Below are 12,516 nucleotides of genomic sequence, written 5' to 3'. Positions count from 1 at the left end.
ATTTTGGAATTTTTGTTAATATTTTATACTCTTTAGACTCCGAATTCTAATATATAAACTAGTTGAAGAATCAATAGCATAAGGCCTTAGGATTTTGACTTGTAAACAAATCATAATTTCAATTACAACATCAGATCAGAAGACAGTTGAATATCCAACTTGTTGAGGGATAATAGTCTTATGGTTGAGAAAAGACTTGCCACCTCCCTTCACTTAATAATGAATATTGTTGCAACAGTTTTACCCAAAATAGAAAAATATCATATACTTCATACACTCTAAATTAAGTCATACTTCTATCTTTATCTAGATATTAAATAAATAGTGTTTTACGTAATAAAATAAAGTATTGATGTGTAGTTTTTATATAATCAAGAAACTATATCGAATAGTTATTATTTAATTAAAGAGTAAATTGTTTACCTTTTAAGGGTGTTTCAATTAACTTGTTTTAAAGAGTGTTTGACTATTAAGTTTTCTTGTTTTTCTAGAGACATTTGGAGACATAAAAAGGGAAACTTTTCAGCTACGGGCATCTCCAACTATATCCTCTATTTTACTCTTTAATTTCAAACAATCAACTCGAATTCAATTTTTTATTTTATTCTCCTCAGTATTATATTATTATTTCTATTTTATTCTTATTTTCTTAAATTATAATATAAATTATTATTATTTTCAACAATTATTTTATATAATTTTTATGTGATAATTTTTTGATTTAATGTAAAATTATATTTTATTTAAAATATTGAATAACATAAATTTCAATAAAATATTATTTAATCTACAAATTAATAGACAAATTCAAATAAAAGTGCAATACGATTGCATAAACATTACATAAGCACTCAATTTTTGAAATTATTACGTTGTTTCAATAAATACGCTATTAATGCATTACGGGGTTCAAATTGAGCATTTATATCATTAATTATTTTATGTCTAGCTAAAAGTTATTCAAACCGGAGATTTCCATCTACCAATATTTATGTCGTTGGAGTTGGAGCCTCTATGACATCTTGAATTGGTGCATTTCGTGTTCATCCTTAATTATCATGTTATGCAGTATAATACATGTGGTCATTATATCGTATAGCACTTCGTTTCTCCAAAAACGTGATCGTCCTGCAAAAATTGCAAAACTCTAAATGCACGTCCGACATCTTTTCGCCATGATTCTTGTTTCAGCACGAATTAATTATCATGCTATGTATTGTGTTTTATTTTGTATTTAAATTATTATTTTATGTGTTGTATTGTTATCTTGTATTTAAATTATCATATTATGTGTTGTACTTTTAAATTGAATCTTTGATCTTATCATTTTGATTTTGTGTATTATTTATAGTGAAATTAATAATAAAATCAAATCATATTATTGATGAAAATTTTAAAAAAAATACTATTAATTCGGGATGAAAGTAATATATATTAAATAATACTATATTTTTAAAAATATTTTAATATATTTTTAAAAAAAGTATGAATATTAGATATTTAATTAATGACATTATATATAAAACATGTTAATTAGAAAGTAATAAAAATAATAATATAATAGTCAAAAAGTGAAATAAAGAGCGAATAGTAATATTCCAATTTTGAGAATATAAAGTGATATAGAGATAGGTTAAAAGCATCCATTGATGGTCTTAAAGAAACCCAAACAAAGAACCCACAAAAATTCAATAAAGGATAGGAGGGCTTAAGACACACAAGAAATTTATGAGGTTCGAAATCTATTATTTATACTTATTTAATAAAAACAAATCAACACTTAAACGAGTTTTGCACCAAAACTACTTGATCAGAAGTAATTGTTATACTAACTATTATTACATAACATCAGCAGTGGCATTATCCAATCTACAACACAGAATGGTATAACATGAAAAAACTAAGTTACAGAGTAGTAGCCAAATGCAACCTCAAATTACAAAACGAGGCAAGGGGCAATGAGTTATTGCTATTTGGTGTCGAATAGATCAGTCCAAGAGACGTGAGACCATAGCGCTGCTGGATTCAGGTCCACGATTATTTACACTAGGGATGATGTTAACAGGAGATACAAACTTAACAAACTCTTTAAGTTCTGTAAAGCTGCTGTGTTCGCTGTATGGTACTTCATACCTGAGACGAAAACAAGTGATGTTTTCAACAAATCAGAAATGTGCCATCCATGATCTAGTACCTCGATTCAGTTATAGTTAATACACAAGTTAAATAGTAGTAGATAATGACCTGATTATAGTACCCTGTTGCCACCTGCTTCCTGTCGACTTCTTCTTTCCTTTACCAAATGACCAACCAGTTGGAGAGAAAGCAACTATAAGACTGTATCGACGCTGAAGTAGTAACAAACTGTTACATACCACTCAAAGTTGGATCAATAAACAAAAACTTGTGTATATGGTGGTGTGAAAACCTATTGGTTGGAATGTTCCAAGTAAAGATGTAATTGGATAAGGTACATTCTACCAAAGGGTAGTAGTCAATGACAAAGCTAGAGTATATGCAGCCAGGAAATTCAGTTACTGGTAGAAAAATGATGTTGGTACACACAAATTTTCCCAAGAAATACTCCATCTTAATGTTGTGTTGCATTCTAAGAAAAAAAAAGTAAGGACCTCCAAGTGATACACTCAACCAATAACTTATACTCCTTTCTATTAAATAGTGGTTGAAAAGAAAGTAAACACCACATGAAAGTTAGAAAGTGTGTAGTTTAATAAATTTGAATACTTGAAAGTTGTATAAGTTGTGTAGAAATAGAATTTTTTGAAATGGAAAGAGTGTCATATAAATTAAACAAAGGGAGTAACCATAAAGGGAAAACATATATGTAATATACTTAAGTGTGCTATAAAGGAAAAACATATGTGCAATATACTTAAGTGTGCTATAAAGGAAAAACATATGTGCAATATACTTAAGTGTGCTATAAAGGAAAAACATGTATGAACCAAACCAAGACACATAGAGGTGTGCCTACGAATGAATTTAGCTCTAGATTCTGTGCAAACTTTTGGCTAGACTCTGTTGGTTCTTGCTGAGAAAGCATCTAATTGATGTCAGCAAAACTGAAAATGTGTAGTCTATTATAATGAGTATGTTGCAGTAAAGAAAACTTTTAGGCCCTCCAATCAGTATAAGAGGATGATATTCACTAGGTGGAGCTTTGTTATTTTCAATCAATATAATTACTGATTAACTATGGACCTCAATTCAATACCAACTTCTTTCCATCTCCAAGATCTTTAAAACATCAGACTGAGGATGCATCAGAATTTAAATCATCACAAAGCACTTGGACATCAAAAAACTTACCGCATACTGATTAGAAACATACTTCAACCTTTTGAAGCTAGCCAGTGTCCACATAGGCACGACATGAATTTGACTTTCCTGCTCATTTAATGTGAAAAACTGCATTTCTTCTCGAGTAAAACCCAGACACTCCAAAATGCTCAACTTTGATGCAGTGACATAGACTTTCTTCTGCAGAGCACGAGCAACCTCAACAAACAACCTCTCTTTTCCTAAATCAGTAAGGACAGAAACCATGAGAATTGCCTTTTGATGAAAGCATTAAGCATAAGATACTAGGTACTTTTTGAGCTTTTGGCCACAATATTGCCGATAAACTTAAAAGGTCAGAGATGAAGTTTACCTATAGTATAGCTACCAATGAGAAACAAGGTCTTCGAGTTGAAAGTTTCAGCTTGTATTGATTCAATAACAAATTGAATAACAGCCTCCTGTTTGGGAAAGTCATACTGCAATACAAGCAAACACTTACAACATCTGAAAGATTAATGGAAACAGCTGATGACATAGTGAAATGTATTCAACTGTATATACAAGACTTTTGCTATTTCATATGTTCCTGGCGTATGGATTGGTCCTGTATGTTTCCTGTCTTTTTGAATGAATTGGGTAAATAAATTGTATTTGCTACTTCTTACAATTGATGTATAACATAGTCAATTATCGTTTTCTATCTATATTATTTCTTGTCATGTCAGATGTAAGGAGAAATCTCAATATTAGCTAACACATTATGTGACATGATCATACTAGAGCATTTCCTCAAAGTGTTTGCTTCTATGGCCAAGGTATGGCACTCAAAATATATAACCATATATTGAGTTTACAACCTAAAATATACACCAAGCACATAATTTTTGGTAGGTTTCACAGCCAAGAATGAATTAACAATCTAAATACCTGAGGGTCACAGTATGTCGTATCTAGGATGAGACTGTGGATACCACAAGTCTGCAAGATTACATTCCTTGTCATTTCTTCACAAAATCGGAAATCCCCTGTGTGCAGGACAGCCTATCGCATAACACAAACAAAGTATCCATCACAAGAGCAATCAAACTAGAATTCAGAAAAGGCACAGGGCAAACCATTTGAACCACACCTTACCATTGGGTGGCTCAAAAAGGATTATTAGGGAACCCGGACAATGATTTGCATCAAAGCATGTGACATCAATCCCTGCTATGTTGATCTTCTGGTTGATGGGTAAAACTTGCATCATGTCCCATGGGATTCCGATCTTCAGATTAACAAGCTTTGCCGTAATTGAGGAACAATAAATCTTTCCATGACAGAAGGACTTAGTGAGGCCTTGATAATCTACAGAAAGATATGATAATAAAATTAAAAGGTTGACTGATAAGTAATATCTGATCACATAATCACCAAACTAGATTATCATATACACCTATAAGGATGTGTCTAAAAATTTTCCATGAACGTCATGCCATAAGGGCAGCAACCAATCAAGTAGGTCTTAAGGCTGGTAAATATGATATCCGCATTGCAAATATGTAACATCCTTAAAAACCTCTTCTTACTAAAAGATACAAAAGTTATCAAGTGACTATCATGATAAATGAGGAAACTTAACACGGTAGTTAAGATTAGAATAAAAAATGCTAAGTATTTAGCATTTGTTACAGGAAGGAAAAGGACTTTGGGGCATTTGGGGTGCAGAGAAGTTTTATTATAAAGAAAAAAAGAAAGTTCCACAACTTCTTTGAACAAATTCAAAGTATATTTATGCCTTCTTTTAAATTGAACACAATTTTGGAAATGCCCCTACAAGCAGAGTTAAAGGAGACTGCCTTACGAGCTGATGCTATTTCCTCTGTTTCTATTTGTGCTGATTTAGCTATAAACATTTGAAAATATGGTTGTCAGAAGAGGTCTTACGATCTAAATGGAAGTGGCTGAGGAACCAATGAGAACAATCTCTTCTCAAGTACTTGAAAGCATCCTGCAACGATGTAAACAAGATACTTTTAGCAATTTATAGCAAAAGAGAGGTATAAAGAATAACAACTTTATATCTTAGCAGTTAGAAAAAAGTCTGGTACTTTTTTGTCAACAACATGTCCAGTATAATCCCACAAGTGGGGTCATAGTGCAATAATGTTCATTATCAATAACCGAATGGCACAAGCATTAGACACAGAAACCATACAACTAGTTAAACCACTAATACAGTATAAAATACACACTGGCATTGCTTTGAACCAGCACCTATAATCTCCATTGTGGTAAATCCAGAAAATGTGTATATATATGGAGAGCTTCCAGTAATCTATGCGCATTTCAAGCATCCTACTTAATTTTGGTAAAACAGATGATGTTGATTGTATATTATGCACTTTTCCAAGAACTGAGATGATACAAAAGCCCATGTAAGTAGGTTATGTGTTCAGGGTATTTACCACTCGGAATGGTGTTCCTGGTATAGAACACCACACGGGAATATCTTTAGATTTTGCACTTTTGGCTGGAGTTTTCTTCTCAATCCTCTTAAGGGGAGCACTTGAACAAGTTCTTTGGACCTCCATTTGTGCCTTATCAGTAGCGCAAACTTTCTTTCTTTCCGAAACAGGAGATATGAAATAATCTGTTATCAACTTGCTTGGTCTAGTATCAGCATCAACAGGTGTAATCTTTGTAAAATCTTGTCGAGCTACTTTGTCCTCGGCAGTTTCCTTTCTTAGCTCCAAAATAGATTTAACAATCTTTTTTCTAGGACCAAGAGCAGTGACACCAATGCTAAATAAATCCTGCAATGGAACTTAAAATAGTGGAATTAGTTTGGCAAGGATATAATTAAAGCTTAGTGGTTTGAGCACCAAGTGAATAAACAGTTTTAATAGTTTGTCACCAAATCACATAAATAAGATAACAGTGAAAATAACAAATACAACTCGGCAAAGCCCCCTTCACAACTCCAACTTGGAAAGGATTGAGCTTGAGGAAAGGTAAAATGGGCTAATTACTTCTGCAGAAAAATCACCATGAGAAGTATATTCAATGACCTTGATCTTCTTGACTTGAACCTAAAGTAAATACTTTTGGGGGCAAGAATTTAATGAGTAGCTCAAGCGGTACTCAAACAATAATAACCAGAGAATTGTCACCATAGTTATTATTTAAATGATTCTTCAAGACTACTCTTGTTTCCAGTTCTCACTGTTGCAACCTTGTTTTGAACCCCCAACGGCCAACTCCAAATAAGAACTTGATTCAAAACTTGTAATGGTAGGACAGGACATCCAACAAAATAAGTAATGAGAAGAAACGAAAAATGAGATTGATGGTTAGGTTATAGATTCTATGTCTTTGGGTGCACTCAACGGAGAGAACAACACACCATTTTCTAGAAGGGAAAATGTAAGAGGAGAATCCTTGAGGCCATGGCCTCACTCTGCCCCTGAACATCTCACCTTCGATGCCATATAGTCAATTAACAGAATAATGGCCCTTCACATATTACTAGGTTTATTATACCCTGATGCATTTTAACCAGCCCAATTCTGAGTTTAAGGCTTTATGCTCACAACCTAATCTTTAAATATAACCATGAATAGTAACCAATTCTAAAGAGCAAAACCCTTCATTATAGGTGCATCAAGTTGAACGTAATTCACTCTCACAGGAACAAGCGCACTTCCGGAAGAAAAGAATTCCACAAGTAACAGCCACAAAAAAACATAATCTTATACTTCATTCTATGTTCCCCTTTATTATCAGAAATCTCCAAGGAGAATATCGACAAAACTGATGTGACTAGAAATATCGTTAGTTTTATGTGAACAAAGATATTAGCAATGAAGAACAATAAGCAAACCTCTTCTGTCAAGGATTTTAAAGTGTCCCAATCAATCTCCTCCCGAACAAAGATTTCTTCATATTTGGCTAGTCCAAGATTTCGTAACCATTCAACAACAGGTGACATGTGAACAACCTCTTTAGGACATGGGGAATCATTGAGCACTTGCCCAGGACACTGAAAAGATACATCATTATTGGCAGTAACCACCTGCAAGATGATCAAATTTGTACTGAGGTAACAACATTTAACTTCCCATATCTTCTTTAAAATCAGGAAACAAAAGGCAACTTCTCTGATGAACTATAACAGCAGCAGTGTCTCAAACACACTTGAATTAGAAATATGATAAAAGGAAATGTAACTGAAACCGTAAGATGGAAATAGATTATTTTTAAGGTGTTGAACTAGATCGAATTCAGTAACAAAGACCATGCTATCTGTTTTCTTTCATATAAATGCTCTGGTGGTTATGTTTGTCTTGTAAACTCACGTATATTACCACTAGTCTTAAAAGTATGATCGAACAAAGTTTTGTCAATTTGAAGGCATACCCAGCTTGTGCAGGTTCAACCCAGAAAATATGAAGCTGGCCACTGAGGGTGACCGAACACAATTTCCAAAAAGAAGAATTTAGTACCATCATTTAGGGAAGAGCATTTTAAAGCTCATCTCAGAGGAAGGAGCAGTATAATACACATACAGACATGCAGAGAGGAACACTTGCAGACTTGGAACTGCAATCATGTGGCCGTTACAAATTACACATTTTCATTTTCCATACCATGATTATGGATATCCTTTTATGAAATAGCTATAAAATTTTTGCTCAAAGCAATTCAAAGAATTCTATGTTATTTCACTTTTAAATCAACCAAAACAGCAAAAAAAGAACAGATGTTCACCATTTTACTAGATATATGTTAAACGGTATTACAGTACTTTAATCATTGCAATTCCAACTGTATCAAAAAGGAACAATAGTGTGAATTTGATTGTAATAAATGAATCTTAACAGAGACCATGGTCGCATGTTGGCATTGCACAGCATAACCCGTTGCTTATATTAACTTCAATGCTTGTTTGACATCTTTCTTTCTTACTTTCGATATAAGCATTTTTTGATACGCAATAAAAAGTCAGCAGCACGGTAAAACTGTCAAAGAAAAAACCAGGGGGGACAAAAATTTTAATCAAAAGACTGGCTAGGGTTACTAAAAGAACAACAGAGTCAGCTCCCGGGGCTCTGGACTTGGGTATAGTGGTAGGAGCACAGCATGTGATATGTGGATAACGGGCTCATCACGAGTTCAGGACCTACTGCTGACAAAAGCCTAGTATCTAAGTTGAGAAAGGGTTGAGGGACAGCCCAATATCCACCGAGCTTCAAACAGTGTGCAACTGGCCCCGAGGATTTCTTAGTTATCAAAAAATAAAAATAGAGTCAGTTCGTCAGATCCTTAGTTAGAGATCTTCCAAACTAAAAGATGTGTATTTGAAGGATGGGCAACTTACCCTGTACAGGGTGATGAACGAGTTCCCATGAAGTCTGATTTATCTATTCGTCCAAAGCTGTCAATTAGACAATGAGTTGCATTCCAGACTCTGTTCCAGCCACTCTTTAGGTTGAAAGATAGTGACTACATGTTGATAAACATTTCTCAAAGGAATGAGGCTTCTTAAACCCATATGTTATATATCTCTAGTTGATGGTGCATCCTTTTACTTGATTACTATGTTGATGAATTTTGATAACTCTTGACAGCAATGAATCATGTTCACATCATTCAGAGAGGCACCCTAACTATACACCAGTTATACCTTTTTAAGATGCATCTCTAATCATACTTTTCTCCCATTAAGTGTTGGATCTATATCTAAATCTACATTTTCCTTATGCACCCAGGAATCACGTTGGTGCTAGAAGAGATACCCATCACAAAAGCATGCATTGCATTTCCTTCTAATCAAGGCATATCTAGCTAAAACTACTTAGACATTGGTGTTCCTTTCCACTGTGTAACAAAGATTTTTATTTTTTATATCTGTGGCACCTTTGCTCAAAACCTTAACTCTGACTAGTGCCACTATAGCACGTTGCTTAAGAAGCATTCACTACTCTTCAACCTCCATAATCTTCATTCTCCAAGGGACTTCTGGATTGAGATCAACTAAATATAAAAGTAACATCTTACAACGTTTAGTAGTAGTCGATTCTAGATTTTAACTATGACCCAAAGAAACAAACTAAAAAATTTCAAGATATATATATGTAGCCTAACCAGTATCATGTTCAAAAGTTTTGTCCAATAAATGCTTTTTAACCAATATCATAGATACACTAGTTGGCAAGAACTTTAGCTTACAAGAAGTATGTCACTTGCAATCTTTGACCCATATATATTATCTCTCACCCCTTCTTTGATGAATCGTTCACTTAATTCTTTTGTTACATTCCATGTGTGTTGAACTCTATTTACCTTGGTATAACCCTTTATACTCTTAAGGATGGCTTGGTTCACATGTAAGTTATGCGGGAATTATAGTGCAAGGATTGTTTATATTGTTATTAATGGATTGTTATACAGTGATTTATAACAAAGAGAATTGTTATACATGAATTACTTACTCCAAAAGAAACTTTTGACTTTGCATAGTCTAATCCTTGCCTGCTAAATATATAGTCTAATCCTTGTATGCTAATATACATATGCTTATTGCACATTTTATCTTGCATAAAATAATTGTACATAGATTATCGTATAACTTAATGATGGTATTATCTAATATCGTCAACTAGACACTATATTAGTTATACACCAGCTATTTTTTCTTATGCAACCAACTATATATTGTATGATTCAATATGGGATTTATGCTAGAATTACTTATTCCTAATCCATCAACAAAACGACCCTAGTAGTAAGATTAGGTGTTTCACTATTAATCTTATCTATTTCATGATAGTACTCCCATTTTCATCAATCAAAATTAGTGGACCAACTATTACAAGGTTTAAAATAGCAATCTGGTAGTTCAAACTATAGCAGTAGAGAGAAACCATAATATCACCATTTAACATATGACTACTTCCTCGACCAACAATTTGGGCACAAACATTTTCCTTCATCATCACCTCAATAGGGGAGGTGCACTGGTCCTTAAAATCAGTTTATCATATAATAGTGGCAACATTATAGGGAATACAAAGTGCTCATGTCAAAAGAAAACATTAGGAAAAAGCTTCAAGCACTCTCCATAAACTGATGTGACATCTCAACCGTAAAAAGAAATCAATTTAACACTGCCATACACATGTTTCTTAGGTATATGTTGCTACATTCCATACAATAAGAAACAAATATTAGGTAAGAGCATCTTACATCAGCTGGAGTCTCGTCTTTGTCAAGACACTCATTAGTGTGAACCAGTCGCATTTCACCACTCAAATCTGAAATATCTGCTCCACAAAGGGGACAACAAATGAGGCCATATTCTTTGTCTAATCCCAAGCACTCTTCTTGCCTATGCGGATCAGCTGTCAAAGCGTCACAGTATACTTCATCCTCCTCACCACATAACTTAAGCAGTAAATCAAGCTCAGAGCACTCCTCTGATTCCTCCTCCTTCCTCTCTTCGAACCCACCATTTGAATTGAGCAATCTTGCCTCTATCGACTTAAACAAGTAACCCCTCTTTAATTCTTCCTCATTAGTCGCTCTTTGGACCCCAGAACAACAATCTATAGTTGATTCTATGTTATCCAATCCATGACCCAAATCCAAATCCTCAAAATCAGACTCCGATTTATGATGAGCAGAATTAAGTCTCTTCCCATTTTCATCAGATTTTTCAAAAACAACAGGAGCAAGACTGTCCTCTTCTACACTTACTGGATGTTGTTTCGGCTTCTTGGTAGGACGAGAACTATCTAATCCATGGCCCAAATCAAAATCCACAGTACACTTTCCAACAACAGCAACGTTCTCCTTGCCAACATGTGATGAATACTGTTTTGGCTTCTTGGAAGTGCGAGGAGTGGCATTGTTATAAGGTCTGAGAGGCTTACGGGATGCAATTTTTGAGGTGGGTTTTGGCAAATGGAGCTGAGAAGGAGATGGGTCTTGAAAATCATCGTCGTCAGTGAGAGCTGAGGAGATGCTTAGGGTTTTGGGGTTGGAAGGGCCGGCCATTGATGGCAGGAAGAGAGATTCAGGTGCATTCAAATTTGGAAGAAGAAGGGCAGACAACAAAATGGAGGGAACAGCCAAAATTTAATTTATGTGGCCCTAATTTTAAAGTGAAATTAAATATGACTCCAATTAGGGAAAAGGGGCCAAAATGTGATAGAAATGAACATGAACAAAAACTCATCTGTTTAATTTGACCCACTAAATAATAAAAAGTGTATTTTTAAATTAAAATATTGATGATAAAAATATTTTTAAATTAAATCATAAATATATGATGTTTTTATTCATTTTACATATTTAAATGATATCTTTTTTATCGTTTTCCCCCTAATTAATCACACACTTTTATGGTGTTCACCGCCTATATTGAAACTGATTATATCAATAGTTTTTTCATATCCACACTTACACATAAGACTTCTAATTATGAAAGGATCAATGTCATTCATTACAATTAACACCATATATCGTGGTTGTTAATGAAACTTTTTAAAATATACTTTATTTGTCTCACAATACTTATTTACTATTGATTTCACGTATTTCTTTAAAAATTATAAATAGAAAGACAATTTTATTATATTACCCTTTGAATATAATAAATAGAAAAAATGGTCAAATGATCCCCAATCTATAATCGAATTTCCAAGTAGACATTTATACTTTACGGATGTCCTATTACCCCCCTGAGCTAGTTTAGTGAAATTATTTCCTCCCTGAAATGTCATTACCAAGCATATGTGTTGTGGTGAAATACAAGCACTTGACACGTGTATTTCAACATTTAATGATTTTTTTAAAAAAAAAAAATGTTCTCCTCCTTCCTCTTTCTTTCTCCCCCAATCATTTCTTCAACCATAACTATATTAAACATCATTTTTACCTCAATAGATTACTATATTTCTAATATTTTATAAAAATGAAAATTCAACTCACCTTTTCATGTACTCCGAATCTCTAGAGTCTAGAAGATAGCGATCTTAATTAATCAAATCTTTCATCCAACTAATTCAATAATTCTCCACATTTTTCTACATTTCGTTCGATTTTTTTCCCTAGACAATTTTAAATACACATTAAATGGGTTATGAACATTCGAGATCAAATTCGTCCCACGAAAATTTTACCGACACCACAGAATAATCATGGATGAAAAGAATAATTTGTAACACCAAT

The 12,516-nt window shown here is 33.6% G+C and overlaps 1 protein-coding gene across 1 annotated transcript; it reads right to left on the bottom strand.

The window, feature by feature from the left end:
- Positions 1-1,725: 1,725 nt before the first annotated feature.
- On the bottom strand, positions 1,726-11,481 carry LOC107026855. The gene is made up of 10 exons (XM_015227953.2): positions 10,531-11,481; positions 7,166-7,357; positions 5,751-6,098; positions 5,230-5,293; positions 4,433-4,650; positions 4,231-4,344; positions 3,674-3,779; positions 3,331-3,542; positions 2,245-2,348; positions 1,726-2,133 (listed from the first exon to the last, which is right to left on the bottom strand). Exons 1-10 carry the CDS (start codon positions 11,338-11,340, stop codon positions 1,989-1,991), a joined length of 2,313 nt encoding a protein of 770 aa, XP_015083439.1. The 5' UTR covers positions 11,341-11,481; the 3' UTR covers positions 1,726-1,988.
- Positions 11,482-12,516: the final 1,035 nt, after the last annotated feature.

Source organism: Solanum pennellii, chromosome 8 (genome assembly GCF_001406875.1).
Source record: "Solanum pennellii chromosome 8, SPENNV200".
In the NCBI taxonomy this organism is placed as follows: Eukaryota; Viridiplantae; Streptophyta; class Magnoliopsida; order Solanales; family Solanaceae; genus Solanum; species Solanum pennellii.
The sequence above is the reverse complement of the archived record's forward strand: the minus strand, read 5'-3'. Positions and strand labels throughout refer to the sequence as shown.